Source organism: Loxodonta africana, chromosome 1 (assembly GCF_030014295.1).
Source record: "Loxodonta africana isolate mLoxAfr1 chromosome 1, mLoxAfr1.hap2, whole genome shotgun sequence".
Classification (NCBI taxonomy): Eukaryota; Metazoa; Chordata; class Mammalia; order Proboscidea; family Elephantidae; genus Loxodonta; species Loxodonta africana.
The window spans coordinates 46,449,319-46,471,393 of NC_087342.1; the positions used below are offsets into that span (position 1 = coordinate 46,449,319).

Sequence of the window (22,075 nt, forward strand, 5' to 3'; positions counted from 1 at the left end):
ATTGGGACAGGATGGTGTGAAAAGTTCCTTGCCCTATCTCAGCTTTTTTTTTTTTTTTAATAATTTTTATTGTGCTTTAAGTGAAAGTTTACAAGTCAAGTCAGTCTGTCACATGTAAGCTTATATACACCTTACTCCATACTCCCACTTACTCTCCCCCTAATAAGTCAGCCCGCTCCCTCCTTCCAGTCTCTCCTTTCGTGACGGTTTTGCCAGTTTCTAACCCTCTCTACCCTCCCATCTCCCCTCCAGACAGGAGACGCTAACACAGGCTCAAGTGTCCACCTGATACAAATAGCTCACTCTTCATCAGCTTCTCTCTCCAACCCATTGTCCAGTCCCTTCCATGTCTGATGAGTTGTCTTCGGGAATGGTTCCTGTCCTGGGCCAACAGAAGGTTTGGGGACCATGACCACTGGTATTCTTCTAGTCTTAGTCAGACCATTCAGTCTGGTCTTTTTATGAGAATTTGGGGTCTGCATCCCACTGTTCTCCTGCTCCCTCAGAGGTTCTCTGTTGTGCTCCCTGTCAGGGCAGTCATCGGTTGTGGCCGGGCACCATCTAGTTCTTCAGGTCTCAGGATGATGTAAGTCTCTGGTTCGTGTGGCCCTTTCTTTCTCTTGGGCTCATAGTTATCGTGTGACCTTGGTGTTCTTCATTCTCCTTTGATCCAGGTGGGTTGAGACAAATTGATGCATCTTCGATGGCCGCTTGTTAGCATTTAAGACCCCAGACGCCACACTTCAAAGTAGGATGCAGAATGTTTTCATAATAGAATTACTTTGTGAATTGACTTAGAAGTCCCCTTAAGCCATAGTCCCCAAACCCTACCCTAGCTCCGCTGACCTTCAAAGCATTCAGTTTATCCCAGAAACTCCTTTGCTTTTGGTCCAGTCCAGTTGAGCTGACCTTCTGTGTATTGAGTATCGTCCTTCCCTTCACCTAAAGTAGTTCTTATCTACTAACTAATCAGTAAATAACCCTCTCCCACCCTCCTTCATTCCCCCTCCTCGAAACCACAAAAGTATGTGTTCTTCTCAGTTTATACTATTTCTCAAGATCTTACAATAGTGGTCTTATACAATATTTGTCCTTTTGCATCTGACTAATTTCACTCAGCATAATGCCTTCCAGGTTCCTCCATGCTATGAAATGTTTCACAGATTTGTCACTGTTCTTTATCGATGCGTAGTATTCCATTGTGTGAATATACCATAATTTATTTAACCATTCATCCGTTGATGGACACCTTGGTTGTTTCCAGCTTTTTGCTATTGTAAACAGTGCTGCAATAAACATGGGTATGCATATATCTGTTCGTCCTACCTCAGCTTTTGTACATTTCACTCCCTGTTTCCTAAGATCTGAACGTGTACCCTCCCCCGCATCGATGCTGCTGCAACACTGACGTCTGGAATTTAAAATCTGCCCCATATTAAGTATGGGAGCAAGTGGAGGGGGGCAGGGGCAGAAGGGCAGAGGTGGGAATGGGGAGGGAATTCTGTGTGTCACTGAGGTTTTAAAATGAACTCAGAAAAACTGTTGAACTTGGCTTTTTTATTTGGATATGACTAGATAAAGTTTCTGCAGCAGACAGAAGACTCAAAATAGCAGTAAAGATTAAGTTGTATTATAATTAAAATGAAGTTACATGTTTGAACATCCAGAGGTATGACTTTTGAAATTTGTGCCTATTATGCATATAAACAAACTTATAGGATCCTTTAGACATTCAGGCTTCCTGCTGTTGAATTAGGAGATAGAGAAGCAAGTTCCTGATGGACAAGGCTGAGTTTATTCTGTTTTCCTGAAGTCAGAGTCAGGGATCCTAATTGTTTTGAAAGTCAAATTTAAGAAATCCTTTTTTTTTTTTTTTCTTAACAGAGCCATAGTATACACACGAGCAAAAAATCAACATGCATTTCCACAATCAACTAACTGTGCAACTTTGGGTATCTTTGACTACTCCCTGGAATAAATAAATGTATGGCAGCATTAACTTCACACGCACAGGTTTTACCCTCGTATTTGCACACCGAGGACAGGTTTTGCATAATATCTTTTTTTATTATTATTTAACTAATGGAGAACAGTATATATAGGAAAGGGAAATGTCGTCTAGAACAATCCTGCTACCCCTCGGATGCATTGAAAATATGTGATACACGTCTATTCGTGCGAAAAATGGACACCCGTCCCTTACCTTCACACCAAGGATTGAAGAGGATGTACGTGTCCGTTTCTGGGTTCCGGCTGGTGCGGATTATGCCGTAGGGGGTCCAGACAGCAACGTACATGCGGAACTTGCCCACAATGCACCCTGGGGACGGCTGGACAGACAGCCGGACGGACTTGTCCTCTCTCGTGATAACTTTAGCGCCCCACTTTCCCTTCTGTAGCTCTGGGACAACAGGAACTGGGATGTAGGTGCCCTTATTTTCCTGAGGGTAGCGCCCTGGGAGGAGAAAGAACAAACACAGTGTTGAGTGTATTTCTCAAACCACTTTTGTGTGTACCATACTTCACTAGACCTGAAATCGTAAGATTTTAGTTTGGGTTCCATTTCTGTTACCAACTAGCTGTATGATCTTAGATAATTTTCCTAACTTCTTTGAGTCTCAGATTTGTCATGTCTACAGAAAAACAGAAATACGTACAGGGATTTTTGTTTATTTAAACAATGAACTCAAGTAAGATGTAGAAACACTAGTCTGAGATGCAAAAACAAAAAACAGAGTTTATAGGGTACTGTAATATTATCATTTTCCCCAAATTCTACCCTCTAAAGAGTTAGAATTGTTTTACTGGATGAAAGTCATTTTAGTTACTATTACAGATTGAATTATTTTCCCCCAAAACGTGTGTTGTAAATCTTAACCTCTATGCCTGTAGTTATAATCCCATTTGGGAATGGGTTGTCCATTATATCAATGAAGCAGGATTAGTGTTGGGTGTATCTTGAGTCAATCTTTTTGAGATACAGAAAAGATTAAAACAAGTAAGCAAAAGTAGTAGAGATGGAGGAAGAGAGATGCCAAACTACATGAAGATCACGCAGAAAGAGAAGCTCAAAGAGAAAAGGACCTTCTTCCAGAGCCAGCAAAGAGAGAAAGCCTTCCTTCAGAGACGACACCTTGAGTTTGGAATTCTAGCCTCCTAAACTGTGAGAAAATAAATTTTTGTTTGTTAAAACCACTCACTTATAGTAGTTCTGTTATAGCAGCACTAGATAACTAAGACAGTTACACAACACTATTTTCAGGGCCACAAGACAACTGGCTTTTGTTTATTGTGAATGTATTTTCTTTGTTTATGATGATACTACCTATAACAGGATTATACTTGTAGGATGTCCCTATGCAACTGTTTTTGTAGTCAACCTAAAATGTGTTTATTGCCAGTCCCAGTAGAGAGTTCATGGGCAAAGGGTAAGACTTCAGGCCCCAAAGGCAAATTATCTGGGTTTCAGTCCTGGGTCTGCTGCATAGTACCCTAGCAACGCACGGCAAGTTACCTGACATTTACAAATCCCCATTTTCTTCCCTTTTCCTAATCAGTAAACAAGGATAATGATCTACCTATCTCATAGAAAGATGAAATGAAATGAAAGATATAAGATGCTTTGCACATAATTTCTGACCCATGATAGATACTTGATCATTTTTTAGTGGTTGTTTTAATAGAAGAATAAACATCAGGGCAACTTGCCATATTCTAAGGCTCATCAGAGTTTATGGAGAAACCGTCTCATGGCAACTCTTATTTCTCTTCACTGCTGGCATTTTGGACCAAGTTCTTATTACACACTGTTAACGTCAGAGTTAATTTTACCAAGGGGCTCCCAAACATCAGAGTCTTTACTGTATATAGAAAGTCAACCTCCCAGCTTTCTTTAATCCTTATCTTCCTGCCTATAGGGCAATCAAATGCATAGGCATTTTTTTTATTAACTTTTATTGAGCTTCAAGTGAACATTTACAAATCAAGTCAGTCTGTCACATATAAGTTTATATACATCTTACTCCTTACTCCCACTTGCTCTCCCCCTAATGAGTCAGCCCTTCCAGTCTCTCCTTTCGTGACAATTTTGCCAGCTTCCAACTCTCTCTATCCTCCCATCCCCCCTCCAGACAGCAGATGCCAACACAGTCTCAAGCGTCCACCTGATATAATTAGCTCACTTTTCATCAGCATCTCTCTCCTACCCACTGTCCAGTCCCTTTCATGTCTGATGAGTTGTCTTCAGGGATGGTTCCTGTCCTGTGCCAACAGAAGGTTTCGGGACCATGACCGCCGGGATTCCTCTAGTCACAGTCAGACCATTAAGTCTGGTATTTTTATGAGAATTTGGGGTCTGCATCCCACTGATCTCCTGCTCCCTCAGGGGTTCTCTATTGTGCTCCCTGTCAGGGCAATCATCGATTGTGGCCGGGCACCATCTAGTTCTTCTGGTCTCAGGATGATGTAATTCTATAGTTCATGTGGCCCTTTCTGTCTCTTGGGCTCGTAGTTATTGTGTGACCTTGGTGTTCTTCATTCTCCTTTGATCCAGATGGGTTGAGACCATTTGATGCATCTTAGATGGCCACTTGTTAGCATTTAAGACCCCAGATGCCACATTTCAAAGTAGGATGCAGAATGTTTTCATAATAGAATTATTTTGCCAGTTGACTTAGAAGTCCCCTTAAACCACGGTTCCCAAATCCCCGCCCTTGCTCCGCTGACCTTTGAAGCATTCATTTTATCCCGGAAACTTCTTTGCTTTTGGTCCAGTCCAGTTCAGCTGACCTTCCATGTATTGAGTGTTGTCCTTCCCTTCACCTAAAGCAGTTCTTATCTACTAATTAATCAGTAAAAAACCCTCTCCCTCCCTCCCTCCCCCCCCCGTAACCACAAAAGTATGTGTTCTTCTCAGTTTATACTATTTCTCAAGATCTTATAATAGTGGTCTTATACAATATCCGTCCTTTTGCCTCTGATTGATTTCGCTCAGCATAATGCCTTCCAGGTTCCTCCATGTTATGAAATGTTTCAGAGATTCGTCACTGTTCTTTATCGATGCGTAGTATTCCATTGTGTGAATATACCACAATTTATTTACCCATTCATCCGTTGATGGACACCTTGGTTGCGTCCAGCTTTTTGCTATTGTAAACAGAGCTGCAATAAACATGGGTGTGCATATATCTGTTTGTGTGAAGGCTCTTGTTTCTCTAGGGTATATTCTGAGGAGTGGGATTTCTGGGTTGTATGGTAGTTCTATTTCTAAATGTTTAAGATGACGCCAGATAGATTTCCAAAGTGGTTGTACCATTTTACATTCCCACCAGCAGTGTATAAGAGTTCCAATCTCTCCGCAGCCTCTCCAGCATTTATTATTTTGTGTTTTTTGGATTAATGCCAGCCTTGTTGGAGTGAGATGGAATCTCATAGTAGTTTTAATTTGCGTTTCTCTAATGGCTAATGATCGAGAACATTTTCTCATGTGTCTGCTAGCTGCCTGAATATCTTCTTTAGTGAAGTGTGTGTTCATATCCTTTGCCCACTTCTTGATTGGGTTGTTTGTCTTTTTGTGGTTGAGTTTTGACAGAATCATGTAGATTTTAGAGATCAGGCGCTGGTCGGAGATGTCATAGCTGAAAATTCTTTCCCAGTGTGTAGGTGGTCTTTTTACTCTTTTGGTGAAGTCTTTAGAGGAGCATAGGTGTTTGATTTTTAGGAGCTCCCAGTTATCTGGTTTCTCTTTGTCATTTTTGGTAATGTTTTGTATTCTGTTTATGCCTTGTATTAGGGCTCCTAGGGTTGTCCCAATTTTTTCTTCCATGATCTTTATCGTTTTAGTCTTTATGTTTAGGTCTTTGATCCACTTGGAGTTAGTTTTTGTGCATAGTGTGAGGTTTGCGTCCTGTTTCATTTTTTTGCAAATGGATATCCAGTTATGCCAGCACCATTTGTTAAAAAGACTATCTTTTCCCCAATTAACTGACACTGGGCCTTTGTCAAATATCAGCTGCTCATATGTGGTTGGATTTATATCTGGGTTCTCAATTCTGTTCCACTGGTCTATGTGCCTGTTGTTGTACCAATACCAGGCTGTTTTGACTACTGTGGCTGTATAATAGCTTCTGAAATCAGGTAGAGTAAGCCTCCCACTTTCTTCTTCTTTTTCAATAATGCTTTGCTTATCCGAGGCTTCTTTCCCTTCCATATGAAGTTGGTGATTTGTTTCTCTATCACCTTAAAAAATGACATTGGAATTTGGATCGCAAGTGCATTGTATGTATAGATGGCTTTTGGTAGAATAGAGATTTTTATTATGTTAAGTCTTCCTATCCATGAGCAAGGTATGTTTTTCCACTTAAGTATGTCCTTTTTACTTTCTTGTAGTAGAGTTTTGTAGTTGTCTTTGTATAGGTCTTTTACATCCTTGGTAAGATTTATTCCTAAGTATTTTATCTTCTTGGGGGCTACTGTGAATGGTATTGATTTGGTTATTTCCTCTTCGATGTTCTTTTTGTTGATGTGGAGGAATCCAAGTGATTTTTGTATGTTTATCTTATAATCTGAGACTCTGCCAAACTCTTCTATTAGTTTCAGTAGTTTTCTGGAGGATTCCTTAGGGTTTTCTGTGTATAAGATCATGTCATCTGCAAATAGAGATTATTTTACTTCCTCCTTGCCAATCCGGATGCCCTTTATTTCTTTGTGTAGGCTAACTGCCCTGGCTAGGACTTCTAGCACGATGTTGAATAAGAGCGGTGATAAAGGGCATCCTTGTCTGGTTCCCGTTCTCAAGGGAAATGCTTTCAGGTTCTCTCCATTTAGATTGATGTTGGCTGTTGGCTTTGCATAGATGCCCTTTATTATGTTGAGGAATTTTCCTTCAATTCCTATTTTGGTGAGAGTTTTTATCATAAATGGGTGTTGGACTTTGTCAAATGCCTTTTCTGCATGAATTGATAAGATCATGTGGTTTTTGTCTTTTGTTTTATTTATGTGGTGGATTGCATTAATGGTTTTTCTGATATTAAACCAGCCTTGCATACCTGGTATAAATCCTATTTGATCGTGGTGAATTGTTTTTTTGATATGTTATTGAATTCTATTGGCTAGAATTTTGTTGAGGATTTTTGCATCTATGTTCATGAGGGATAGAGGTCTATAATTTTCTTTTTTTGTAATGTCTTTACCTGGTTTTGGTATCAGGGAGATGGTGGCTTCATAGAATGAGTTGGGTAGTATTCCGTCATTTTCTATGCTTTGAAATACCTTTAGCAGTAGTGGTGTTAACTCTTCTCTGAAAGTTTGGTAGAACTCTGCAGTGAAGCCGTCCGGGCCAGGGCTTTTTTTTGTTGGGAGTTTTTTGATTACCGTTTCAATCTCTTTTTTTGTTATGGGTCTATTTAGTTGTTCTACTTCTGAATGTGTTAGTTTAGGTAGGTAGTGTTTTTCTAGGAATTCATCCATTTCTTCTAGGATTGAAAATTTGTTAGAGTACAATTTTTCGTAATAATCTGATATGATTCTTTTAATTTCAATTGGGTCTGTTGTGATGTGGCCCTTCTCGTTTCTTATTCGGGTTATTTGTTTCCTTTCCTGTATTTCTTTAGTCAGTCTAGCCAATGGTTTATCAATTTTGTTAATTTTTTCAGAGAACCAGCTTTTGGCTTTGTTAGTTCTTTCAATTGTTTTTCTGTTCTCTAATTCATTTAGTTCAGCTCTAATTTTTATTATTTGTTTTCTTCTGGTGCCTGATGGATTCTTTTGTTGCTCACTTTCTATTTGTTCAAGTTGTAGGGACAGTTCTCTGATTTTGGCTCTTTCTTCTTTTTGTATGTGTGCTTTTATCGATATAAATTGGCCTCTGAGCACTGCTTTTGCTGTGTCCCAGAGGTTTTGATAGGTAGTATTTTCATTCTCGTTGCTTTCTATGAATTTCCTTATTCCCTCCTTTATGTCTTCTATAACCCAGTCTTTTTTCAGGAGGGTATTGTTCATTTTCCAAGTATTTGATTTCTTTTCCCTAGTTTTTCTGTTATTGATTTCTAGTTTTATTGCCTTGTGGTCTGAGAAGATGCTTTGTAATATTTTGATGTTTTGGACTCTGCAAAGGTTTGTTTTATGACCTAATATGTGGTCTATTCTAGAGAGTGTTCCATGTGCACTAGAAAAAAAAGTATACTTTGCAGCAGTTGGGTGGAGAGTTCTGTATAAGTCAATGAGGTCTATTTGGTTGATTGTTGTAATTAGGTCTTCGGTGTCTCTATTGAGCTTCTTACTGGATGTCCTGTCCTTCTCCGAAAGTGGTGTGTTGAAGTCTCCTACTATAATTGTGGAGGTGTCTATCTCACTTTTCAATTCTGTTAAAATTTGATATATGTATCTTGCAGCCCTGTCATTGGGTGCATAAATATTTAATATGGTTATGTCTTCCTGATCAATTGTCCCTTTTATCATTATGTAGTGTCCTTCTTTATCCTTTGTGGTGGATTTAAGTCTAAAGTCTATTTTGTCAGAAATTAATATTGCTACTCCTCTTCTTTTTTGCTTATTGTTTGCTTGATATACTTTTTCCATCGTTTGAGTTTTAGTTTGTGTCTCTAAGTCTAAGGTGTGTCTCTTGTAGGCAGCATATAGACGGATCGTGTTTCTTTATCCAGTCTGAGACTCTCTGTCTCTTTATTGGTGCATTTAGTCCATTTACATTCAGGGTAATTATAGATAAATAAGTTTTTAGTGCTGTCATTTTGATGCCTTTTTATGTGTGTTGTTGACAATTTCATTTTTCCACATACTTTTTTGTGCTGAGACGTTTTTCTTAGTAAATTGTGAGATCCTCATTTTCGTAGTGTTTGACTTTATGTTGTTGAGTTGTTACGTTTTTCTTGGCTTTTATCTTGAGTTATGGAGTTGTTATACCTCTTTGTGGTTACCTTAATATTTACCCCTATTTTTCTAAGTAAAAACCTAACTTGTATTGTTCTATATCGCCTTGTATCACTCTCCATATGGCAGTTCTATGCCACCTGTATTTACTCCCTCTTTTTGATTATTGTGATCTTTTACATATTGACTTCAGTGATTCCCTGTTATGAGCATTTTTTTTTTTAATTAATCTTAATTTGTTTTTGTGATTTCCCTATTTGAGTTGATATCAGGATGTTCTGTTTTGTGACCTTGTGTTGTTCTGGTATCTGATATTATTGGTTTTCTGACCAAACAATATCCTTTAGTATTTCTTGTAGCTTTGGTTTGGTTTTTGCAAATTCTCTAAACTTGTGTTTATCTGTAAATATCTTAATTTCGCCTTCATATTTCAGAGAGAGTTTTGCTGGATATATGATCCTTGGCTGGCAGTTTTTCTCCTTCAGTGCTCTGTATATGTCGTCCCATTCCCTTCTTGCCTGCATGGTTTCTGCTGAGTAGTCTGAACTTATTCTTATTGATTCTCCCTTGAAGGAAACCTTTCTTTTCTCCCTGGCTGCTTTTAAAATTTTCTGTTTATCTTTGGTTTTGGCGAGTTTGATGATAATATGTCTTGGTGTTTTTCTTTTTGGATCAATCTTAAACGGGGTTCGATGAGCATCTTGGATAGATACCCTTTCGTCTTTCATGATGTCAGGGAAGTTTTGTGTCAGGAGCTCTTCAACTATTTTCTCTGTGTTTTCTGTCCTCCCTCCCTGCTCTGGGACTCCAATCACACACAAGTTATCCTTCTTGATAGAGTCCCACATGATTCTTAGGGTTTCTTCATTTTTTTTAATTCTTTTATCTGTTTTTTTGTTCAGCTATGTTGGTGTTAATTCCCTGGTCCTCCAGATTTCCCAGTCTGCATTCTAATTGCTCAAGTCTGCTCCTCTGACTTCCTATTGCGTTGTCTAATTCTGTAATTTTATTGTTAATCTTTTGGATTTCTACATGCTGTCTCTCTATGGATTCTTGCAACTTATTAATTTTTCCACTATGTTCTTGAATAATCTTTTTGAGTTCTTCAACTGTTTTATCAGTGTGTTCCTTGGCTTTTTCTGCAGTTTGCCATATTTCGTTTGTGATGTCTTGAAGCCTTCTGTAAATTAGTTTTTTATATTCTGTATCTGATAATTCCAGGATTGTATCTTCATTTGGGAAAGATTTTGATTCTTTTGTTTGGGGGGTTGTAGAAGCTGTCATGGTCTGCTTCTTTATGTGGTTTGATATCGACTGCTGTCTCTGAGCCATCACTGGGAAACTTGTTTTTCCAGAAAATCTGCTGACTGGGACGCTGGCTCCAGGCTCCGAAAACAGTTGCTGCTTCCCCGTATTTGTTCGTTTTCCATCTCTAAATCTGTGTTTGTTGTTCAGGGTTCGTAGATTGTTATGTATGTGATTGATTCACTTGTTTTTCGGAGTCTTTGTTGCAAGAGTGATCCGAGGTAGCGTCTACCTAGTCCACCATCTTGGCTCCGCCTCCCCAAATGCATAGACATTTTAAATAGGAGGAAATCTCTCGTTACAAACTTTTCCAAAGTGTTATACACATTTAATTCTTCTTGACTTAAAAAAATATTACAAATCTGACACATGTGAACCTGCAAATTATTTTGGTTGTAAGCAGAAGAAGCTTCGACAGCAAAACTTATTCACTTCATTTGGTTTATATTAAACAGATAGAGGATTCCACATTAAAACAAACAACATTACTGAGGTGTTCAAGATTCTTTGGGGGGTACATTGCTGTAGATAGAGCATGCTAAGAAGGTGGTTCCATAACTTACTGTGGTGTAATTCTGTGAGATGCTTAACCTTAATGAAAATAATAATTTGCAAAGTGGAAATCAGGGAGAAAGATAAGAAGCCCAGTGCTTTGCTATGTGTTGAGGCTATCAGTTAACCACCACTAAAAATGAGTATCACATATACTTATCGTAAATTCAATAAAACCTTAACAATGATTTTCTGCCAAGATGCCACAGTGTCTCGGTAGTGCTTTTGGGAATACATGGGGCTTAGTAGAAGCCCCTACATAAATCCAGCTGCAAAAGCATGTTTGTTCCAAAGGTACGTCCATGCCTGTATTTTCTGTGTATATATCCTCCCTGTTCCTGCCCAAACTTGCCAATGAGGTTACCCTTTCTCCCAGAGGCCTTGCTGCTTTCTGGGGCCCCCATTAATGTTGAAGGGTAGACATCAAAGGCAAACTTGCCAGGTAAGTGGAATCATAATTCATTGATTACAGTGGCTGCCAGCAGCTGTTGCCACTAAATAGTGCCTTGGATTTTAGAATGCACAACATTAAACCAGACACAAGCTTAGTAAAAACAAACTTTCAGAGATAAAAGTCCATGTAATAATGACAGATTTAAGGGGCGGGGGGGAAGGATGAATAGAATTTTAAAATGAATTCCATAAGCTTGCATCTCTGGAAGTAGCAAAGAACTAGCAGGGAGTATCCAAAGCCACTCTTCATACCTGCTATGTGCTGTAAACTTGTTTCATCTTTGTGTTGACATCTACTTTCGTTGAGAACATTGAAAGAACTAAGTCAATCACTAGTTTCCATTACTACACTTCAAATTATGACCTCAAAGATTCATTAAATTTTGCCTATCAAATTTATTTCAGTTATTAGAAAAGGTTAAAAAGAGCCATGTTTATTCAAACTAGCTTTGAACCCAATCACAGCCTAAAGACTCTAGTTTGAACATTTTTTATTCATGCAACAGTATTGCCTGTTATGTGTTAAACATTATTCTAAGTGCTAGAGATGAAGCAGTGAAGAAAACTGACAATTACTTCTGCGTTCAGAGACCTTACATTCCATGGAGAAAGCCATGCATGTGGTGTCTATTACATGCCTGCTACCCTTTTTCACTATAATAGGCTGTGAGAGGGAAATCATTATCATCATCCTAATTTTACAAATCACAATGACTGTGAGCATGGCGCAGGACCAGGTAGTGGTTCGTTCTGTTGTACATAGGGTCGCTATGAGTCGGACCTGACTCGATGGTACCTAACAACAATTTTACAAATCAGGAAACTAGGACACAGAATCATCGATCAATTTGTGTAGAGTGAGCTAACTAGTAAGTGCTAAGAGTTGGAATTTGATTCCAGACAGTCTGGCTTGAAAGCCTGGGAGTTTAACCATTAAACTAGAACATGACTGCACGTGTAGAAAATACTTTGGAGTTGGTAAGAACCGTGCTCAAGTTCTGACTCCACAGTTAACTGGTGCAACTTTGGGCAAATTGCTTACACTGTCTGAGCCTCCATTTCCTTATTTCCTTGCAGTTTAGTTCTGGAAATTAAAAAAATATGTAGATTTTATAATATAATGAAAGCTTTATGCCTGGCACAGAGTAGCGTCTGACTCAGGAGACATTTATTGTGTTTTAAACATACGTACTGCTAGAAAATAAAGGTAAAAGGAAGAAGAGGTCTTTTTCCCCTCTGGTTCTGAATCTGAAGAAAGAGGTAGGTGTCCCAGGGAAAGTTGTGTTACTTTTGCTGAGGGAAGTATAGAGACAAAATGGAAAGTAATTCATCTGGATTTAAATCCCAGCCCTGTGTGATCTCGGGTGTATTATTTACTCTCTCTTAACTAACACTGGAAACCCTGGTGGCATAACGGTTAAGAGCTTGGCTGCTAACCAAAAGTTGGCAGTTCGAATCCACCAGACACTCTTTGGAAACCATATGGAGCAGTTCTACTCTGTCCTATAGGGTCACTATGAGTTGGAATCTACTCAATGGCAAAAGGGTTTTGTTTTTGTTTTAACTAAAATCTAGCTGTATTCTGTAAAATGTGGATCACAGTGCTCATGGTTTGTGAAGGGGAGGGCAGCTCAACAAATAGCAGTTATTAATGTTATTGTTAATTCCCCACTTTTTGGGATTTCTGATTCCTTTAAGTGGTCCTCTCTCTACTCCAGGTGGGGGAGCTGAGATGGGTTCACCTATTGCCAACAAACCTATAGAATCCAAGTCTACTTTCAAAGGCAAGTTATTCCAGATTAAAAAGTCTTGAGCCAATTGATTTTTCTCTCAGGAGAATGAGTTCAGGTCAAAAAATAAGGATGGCATTCATTATTAACCAAACATCCTTAATAATCCCAGAATTATCAGTAGTATCTCCTGAAATCTGTCATCCAACCATAATTTCTGACTTTCTGCATCATTGGTGGTCACTGTAATCTCCAGGCATCCCTTAGAGCAGAGGCCTGTGAGCCAACTGAGCCTGCTGCTGTTTTTGTAAATAAAGTTTATGTATTCTTGTGTAAGAACAACACAGTCGAGCAGTTGTGATAGAGACCATATGGCCTGCAAAGCTTAAAATATTTACTACCTGGCCCTTACAGTGAAAGTTTGCCAATTCCTGCCTTTGAGAATTTTATATTTTACTTATTTAAGGGGAGATTTATTATAGATGGGAAACCCTGATGGCGTAGTGGTTAAGTGCTACAGCTGCTAACCAAGAGCTTGCCAGTTCGAATCCATCAAGTGCTCGTTGGAAACTCTATGGGGTAGTTCTAGTCTGTCCTGTAGGGTCGCTATGAGTCAGAATCTACTCGGCGGCAGTGGGTTTATTATATATGGAGCCGTGGTGGCGTGGTGGTTAAGAGCTTGGCTGTTAACCAAAAGGTCGGCAGATCGAATCCACCAGCTGCTCCTTGGAAACCCTATGGGGCACTTCTACTCTGTTGTATAGGGTAACTATGAGTGCAATTGACTTGATGACAATGGGTTTGGTTATTACAGACACTCAACATCTAAGACTTGGACCTAAGAAGAAAATACCATCACCCAGTTTTTCCTCCCACACAGAAAAATGTAACTTAAGTAATATAAACCATCCACATTGCTATTAGATCAGTTTTTAGTTTCCTTAAAGCCTCCTAGTTAAATTCTTCTCAGCCTTAGAGGGTATTTCAAACATAGGAGGTTGGTCGTAGCTTTTTATTGATTTCACTACACATAGCTGAAATATTCAAGAATTTTAATACCGTAAAAGTTGTGTAGAGCTGTCAAGGCTGTTCATATAGATAGAGATGGAAATAAAGTGACAGGAATGTAGGTTTTTCTCCTCTGGGCCTTGCAACCACCCTGTAAGGAAGTTGTTATAGGTGGGAGACTGAGGCTCCATGAGGTTAAGTCACACACATAGCATAAGGTAACTGGGAGAGGAGGAGACAGGGCTTAGATCAAGGCCTCTGCATTGCGAAGACATCTCCTTTTCTCTACATTATGGGCCTCCATGGAAGGGCAGGAAGGAGAGTGCTGGAAGGCATTAGGGAAGATGAAGGAAACCAAGAGAAGAATTAACGGATATGAGGCAAAAGCCACCACCTGTCAGTGGGTTGTACTGTGATGGTGCATGTGTTGCTGTGATGCTGAAGCTATGCTGGCAGTATTTCAAATACCACCATCATCCATGTTGGACAGGTTTTATTGGAGCTTCCAGACTAAGACAGACTATCTGGCAATCTGCTTCTGAAAATCAACCAATGAAAACCTTATGGATCAAAACAGAACGTTGTTGAAATTCTTGCTTTGGACACGTCATTGAGAAAGACCATAGTGGGAGGGTATCATGTTTAGTGAAATATAATGCCAAGGAGAGTGAGAGAGATAGATTGATTGACACAATAGCCGTAACAATGGACTTGAAAATGTTGGCAATTGTAAAGATGATGCAGGACCTGGCAAAGTTTTGTTCTGTTGTATGTGGAGTCGCCATGAGTCGGAGACACTTGATGGCAAATGACAGTAAAAAGCAAACAGACAAAAGCAATAAATAAATAAAAATTTTAAAAAATAAGGCAAAGAGGAGTGAGAGGATATCAGATGCTTGAGAAAGTACGGATTAAAGAGGCTATAACCGGGTGGTGGGAAAGAAGACCTGTCAATAAGGAACTTTCCAGATGGTCTCCGGGCTACAATGGGCTTGAGAGTCGGGAAGGTTTCTAAAGTGATATAAGCAAGTGACTGAAGACAGGAGCAGTGTGAGCAGCACTGCTGATGGACCTGGGCATGCCCAGGCCGGTGTGTGGAAAAAACAGACAAGTCCAGCAGGCATAGTTAGCGATTCCATTAATTCCAAAGTGAGGACCCATTTGCAGGCCTTTTCCTATTCACTGTGTGGAAAAGCTTGTTATTAATGTGAGACCTGACATGTCAATAGTACCTTGGGGTTTGTCAGCTGCTCCATTACACCATGTTTAATTCTGAGTGTAATGATTGCAGTGACAGCACTGGGGAGGAATTTTCCATGATTGAATTGTGAGTGAGGAAGTTGTGGCAGGATAGTATTTCATTTAGCTAAACAGCCTTTGCACCCCCAGGAGTCCGCGCCTTGAAGAAGCACAAGCAGGCGACATTCCAGAACATCCATTCCTCACCACCCATGACCGTCTGTCTATCAGCTGTCCTTTGCTAAATGCGGATGAGAAAGAGCCCACACAAGTGACTGCCGTGCTCATGTTTGCTGAGAGGGTGCAATGCCCGAATAGAAGCTGTTGTCGTTTTTTCCCCAACTTCTGTGTTAAAGAAAATACAATCAAGAAAAAGAAGAGCAGGAAATATCATATCCCACAAAGGATTCTCATTTTGTTTTTAATAATGTAGCATTTGAGATTAGATGGCTAAACATGAAACAAATATAATAATTACCAATTGCATTCTTTCACACTTATGTAAAATGGGTTCCATCCTCCCAAGTGATCTAGAAATTAACATATGTTCTTAGTTTCAATGCTTACTTAATTTGTAAATGATTTTTGAGGTCACAAAAAAAATACTATTTGTAAAGCAAAATTCACTTAGACCGTATGTATCTCTGTATCTGAACACCACACTGGCCCTCGTTTAGCGCCCCCCTTACGTGGACATGTGTCAATACAGAGGGCTATATACCTGCCTTAATCCCCCAGCCTGGAACTAAGAGAATGAAAACATTTAGCACCTTTAAGCTTTTGTTCTTTCCCTATCCTGGTTAAATGGGTCAGGGCTTTTTGCACTGTTTCTTCATATCTGTGCCATTCACAAGGGGGGGCAGATGACATCCGCCTCCAACTCAGGCTGAGCCCTAGGTGGCCATGGGGGAATTTGCTTTCCACCTTTCTTTTCACACACCCAAGTGCTCATTGCACTGCAGATGTAACACCCAGTGGAGAAATGTGCTACATTTTAAAAATTAATTTTTTTAGTTAATTGAAGGCTTTGGAATTTTTTTACATTAAAAAGACAATGTTCTATGTGGTGATTCGGTCCCCAGATAGCCCGAGAAGGTCATTAGTCAGTACACGGTACAGTCAGCATGATTGGATATTGTTGCCAATAGAACTGATGGGCTCTCCCTTACTCACATCTAGGCTGTGGGAGAACATGCCCAGCATGGAGGAGGGGAAGGCACCAGTCACCAAAGGAGACAATCCTTTCAGTCATTAGCCCACTGGTGCTCTAACGTGAAGAAGCCCTCACTCAGGACACCCCATGTCGCCCATGTCTCAGGCACACGGTCTCTAAGTCCAGTGGCCATAGCCTGTGCTCCGCCTATGCTATGCTTATTGATAGTAAAACTTTCGGTCTTGTGAGCCTTAACTGATCACCTGAAAAGACCAAAATAAAACCTCTCCTCCTTAGTAATTCACTTGGATATCTATTTTTCTAATTAAACTGACCTGAAAGTCTTATCCTGGATATCTTTATAGCCCTATTGAATGTCACACCACCAAGCACTCAGTAGGTGCCCAGTGAATGTCAATTTGACGTAACTGAGGTTGTTGCATTTGTCAGGTCCTACCACAGAGTCTTTAGAAGTTCTGGGATAAGACACCTGTGGCAATCCAAGTGTCAATTCCAAGTGTCCCCTGCAAGAAATAAAAATTTCCAACTCTAAACTTTTTCCTTCGGAGAGTGTTTTCCATTCATAGATAAACACATTTTAAAGCTGAGCTCTGATTCCACCTAACTGCAGCCTTTCTTCAATAGTGTGTTCTTATAAGAGAATTGTCTCTAAGGAACTTAGGAATATATCATGTCTCCAGCTGGGAAGGTAAATTTCATGATGTTAATTCATTTTCACATTTGATTCATTTGTTTTCCCCGAGATACACCTTTTGTGTTCAAAATAATCGATCTATTTCCAAATGGGCCCTGGAAGTATTACTGTGACAGAGTGATACATAAGGCCGAGTTGGAAGTGTGTATACAGTAGCCTTGTAAAGGGAAGCAAGCCTTGTTTTACAGTCTTCGAATGGAAGTGCATGGGGATCAGGATGAAACAAGCCCACAAATAACTTTTAGAAACATCAGGTTACCACCTACAAAAACAAACACCACCACCAAAATGAGACAAACAATAAGGCACAGAGATCTTGGATGACTGCAACTAAGAGGAAGGAAAAACAAACACTCAAAAGAAAAGCATTGGCGCGGAGCCAAGATGGCGGACTAGGCAGATGCTACCTCGGATCCCTCTTACAACAAAGACACGGAAAAACAAGTGAATCGATCACATACGTAACAATCTACGAACCCTGAACAACAAACACAGATTTAGAGACGGAGAACGAACTAATACGGGGAAGCAGCGATTGTTTCCAGAGCCTGGAGCCAGCGTACCAGTCAGGTACGGCACAAGCACAGAGAGCTGCTCCACCCCCCTGAACTAACCCCGGGAGGGGGACCAGCCGGTTCCGCGGGCGGCGTGGGACGCAGCTGGTAGGAGAAGTCCCCGGGAGGCAGAGACTGGTCTTGGAGCACGAAGAGCAGCGTCCCAGCCGGGGAAACCGTCTCGCCGGGATTTGGACTGGATGCAGGTACGGCATAAACACGGAGAGCTGCTCCACCCCCCTGAGCTAACCCCAGGAAGGGGCCCAGCCGGGTCGCGTGGGCGGAGTGGGACGCAGCCGATAGGAGAAGTCCCCGGGAGGCAGCGACTGGTATTGGAGCGGGGAGAACAGCTTCCCAGCCAGGACACTCGGTCACGGCACAAGCACGGGGAGCTGCTCTACCCATCTGAACTAACCCCGGGAGGGGGCCCACCTGGTTCGCGGGGGCGGCACGGCGACACGGCTGGAGGGACGAGAAGTCCCCGGGAGGCAGCGACTGATTTTGGAGTCGAGAGTGCACCATCCCAGTAGGGGAGCCTTGACGCTGGGCGTGGGGCTGGAAGTGGAGGATCTGACCGTGACTCCAGCGGGCCAGACGCCCGGGGGCAATCTCCACACAGCCAGCACACATAGGCGAAGCGCCCGCGGGAATCTCAGATATAATAGTCATTCCAAGCAAGACAAGCAACTCTGGCTATATTCTGAGGTGCTACTCTCCTACCTCTCTGTTCCCTCCCCCATCCTCCCCAGGCGGCTTCATTAACGTCCGAATAGCCTGAGCCAGAGGGAGAACTCTGATAGGGGTCTGACTGCATTTTTTTTTTTAGCGGATTTTCTGGAAAAACTAGTTTCCCAGTGATGGCTCGTAGACAACAATCCATATCAAACCACTTAAAGAAGCAGACCATGACAGCTTCTCCAACCCCCCAAACAAAAGAATCAAAATCTTTCCCAAATGAAGATACAATCCTGGAATTATCAGATACAGAATATAAAAAACTAATTTACAGAAGGCTTCAAGACATCACAAATGAAATTAGGATAACTGCAGAAAAAGCCAAGGAACACACTGATAAAACTGTTGAAGAACTCAAAAAGATTATTCAAGAACACAGTGGGAAAATTAATAAGTTGCAAGAATCCACAGAGAGACAACACGTAGAAATCCAAAAGATTAACAATAAAATTACAGAATTAGACAACGCAATAGGAAGTCAGAGGAGCAGACTCAAGCAATTAGAATGCAGACTGGGACATCTGGAGGACCAGGGAATCAACACCAACATAGCTGAAAAAAAATCAGATAAAAGAATTTAAAAAAATGAAGAAACCCTAAGAATTATGTGGGACTCTATCAAGAAGGATAACCTGCGGATGATTGGAGTCCCAGAACAGGGAGGGGGGACAGAAAACACAGAGAAAATAGTTGAAGAACTCCTGACACAAAACTTCCCTGACATGATGAAAGACAAAAGGGTATCTATCCAAGATGCTCATCGAACCCCGTTTAAGATTGATCCAAAAAGAAAAACACCAAGACATATTATCATCAAACTCGCCAAAACCAAAGATAAACAGAAAATTTTAAAAGCAGCCAGGGAGAAAAGAAAGGTTTCCTTCAAGGGAGAATCAATAAGAATAAGTTCAGACTACTCAGCAGAAACCATGCAGGCAAGAAGGGAATGGGACGACATATACAGAACACTGAAGGAGAAAAACTGCCAGCCAAGGATCATATATCCAGCAAAACTCTCTCTGAAATATGAAGGCGAAATTAAGATATTTACAGACAAACACAAGTTTAGAGAATTTGCAAAAACCAAACCAAAGCTACAAGAAATACTAAAGGATATTGTTTGGTCAGAGAACCAATAATATCAGATATCAGCACAACACAAGGTCACAAAACAGAACGTCCTGATATCAACTCAAATAGGGAAATCACAAAAACAAAGAAATTAAGATTAATTTAAAAAAAAATACACATAACAGGGAATCATGGAAGTCAATAGGTAAAAGATCACAATAATCAAAAAGAGGGACTAAATATAGGAGGCATTGAACTGCCATATGGAGAGTGATACAAGGCGATATAGAACAATACAAGTTAGGTTTTTACTTAGAAAAATAGGGGTAAATAATAAGGTAACCACAAAAAGGTATAACAACTCTATAACTCAAGATAAAAGCCAAGAAAAACGTAACGACCCAACTAACATAAAGTCAAACACTATGAAAATGAGGATCTCACAATTTACTAAGAAAAACGCCTCAGCACAAAAAAGTATGCGGAAAAGTGAAATCGTCAACATCACACATAAAAAGGCATCAAAATGACAGCACTAAAAACTTATTTATCTATAATTACCCTGAATGTAAATGGACTAAATGCACCAATAAAGAGACAGAGAGTCACAGACTGGATAAAGAAACACGATCCATCTATATGCTGCCTACAAGAGACACACCTTAGACTTAGAGACACAAACAAACTAAAACTCAAACGATGGAAAAAAGTATATCAAGCAAACAATAAGCAAAAAAGAAGAGGAGTAGCAATATTAATTTCTGACAAAATAGACTTTAGACTTAAATCCACCACAAAGGATAAAGAAGGATACTATATAATGATAAAAGGGACAATTGATCAGGAAGACATAACCATATTAAATATTTATGCACCCAATGACAGGGCTGCAAGATACATAAATCAAATTTTAACAGAATTGAAAAGTGAGATAGATACCTCCACAATTATAGTAGGAGACTTCAACACACCACTTTCGGAGAAGGACAGGACATCCAGTAAGAAGCTCAATAGAGACACGGAAGATCTAATTACAACAATCAACCAACTTGACCTCATTGACTTATACAGAACACTCTACCCAACTGCTGCAAAGTATACTTTTTTTCTAGTGCACATGGAACATTCTCTAGAATAGACCACATATTAGGTCATAAAACAAACCTTTGCAGAGTCCAAAACATCGAAATATTACAAAGCATCTTCTCAGACCACAAGGCAATAAAACTAGAAATCAATAACAGAAAAACTAGGGAAAAGAAATCAAATACTTGGAAAATGAACAATACCCTCCTGAAAAAAGACTGGGTTATAGAAGACATAAAGGAGGGAATAAGGAAATTCATAGAAAGCAACGAGAATGAAAATACTTCCTATCAAAACCTCTGGGACACAGCAAAAGCAGTGCTCAGAGGCCAATTTATATGGATAAATGCACACATACAAAAAGAAGAAAGAGCCAAAATCAGAGAACTGTCCCTACAACTTGAACAAATAGAAAGTGAGCAACAAAAGAATCCATCAGGCACCAGAAGAAAACAAATAATAAAAATTAGAGCTGAACTAAATGAATTAGGGAACAGAAAAACAATTGAAAGAATTAACAAAGCCAAAAGCTGGTTCTTTGAAAAAATTAACAAAATTGATAAACCATTGGCTAGACTGACTAAAGAAAAACAGGAAAGGAAACAAATAACCCGAATAAGAAACGAGAAGGACCACATCACAACAGAACCAAAGGAAATTAAAAGAATCATTTCAGATTATTATGAAAAATTGTACTCTAACAAATTTGAAAACCTAGAAGAAATGGATGAATTCCTGGAAAAACACTACCTACCTAAACTAACACATTCAGAAGTAGAACAACTAAATAGACCCATAACAAAAAAAGAGATTGAAACGGTAATCAAAAAACTCCCAACAAAAAAAAGCCCTGGCCCGGACGGCTTCACTGCAGAGTTCTACCAAACTTTCAGAGAAGAGTTAACACCACTACTACTAAAGGTATTTCAAAGCATAGAAAATGACGGAATACTACCCAACTCATTCTATGAAGCCACCATCTCCCTGATACCAAAACCAGGTAAAGACATTACAAAAAAAGAAAATTATAGACCTATACCCCTCATGAACATTGATGCAAAAATCCTCCACAAAATTCTAGCCAATAGAATCCAACAACACATCAAAAAAATAATTCACCCTGATCAAGTGGGATTTATACGAGGTATGCAAGGCTGGTTTAATATCAGAAAAACCATTAATGCAATCCACCACATAAATAAAACAAAAGACAAAAACAACATGATCTTATCAATTGATGCAGAAAAGGCATTTGACAAAGTCCAACACCCATTTATGATAAAAACTCTCACCAAAATAGGAATTGAAGGAAAATTCCTCAACATAATAAAGGGCATCTATGCAAAGCCAACAGCCAATATCACTCTAAATGGAGAGAACCTGAAAGCATTTCCCTTGAGAACGGGAACCAGACAAGGATGCCCTTTATCACCGCTCTTATTCAACATCGTGCTAGAAGTCCTAGCCAGGGCAATTAGGCTAGACAAAGAAATAAAAGGTATCCGGATTGGCAAGGAAGAAGTAAAGTTATCACTATTTGCAGATGACATGATTATATACACAGAAAACCCTAAGGAATCCTCCAGAG

At 39.9% G+C, this 22,075-nt stretch overlaps 1 protein-coding gene across 1 annotated transcript in view; it reads right to left on the reverse strand.

Annotated features, from left to right (window-relative positions):
- Positions 1 to 22,075, reverse strand: part of F13A1 (coagulation factor XIII A chain) — a 235,395-nt gene that overhangs the window by 162,089 nt on the left and 51,231 nt on the right. The window contains exon 4 of the mRNA XM_003417863.4: positions 2,204 to 2,455. Coding sequence (XP_003417911.1) covers positions 2,204 to 2,455 — 252 coding nt within the window. The remainder of the gene's footprint in view (positions 1 to 2,203; positions 2,456 to 22,075) is intronic.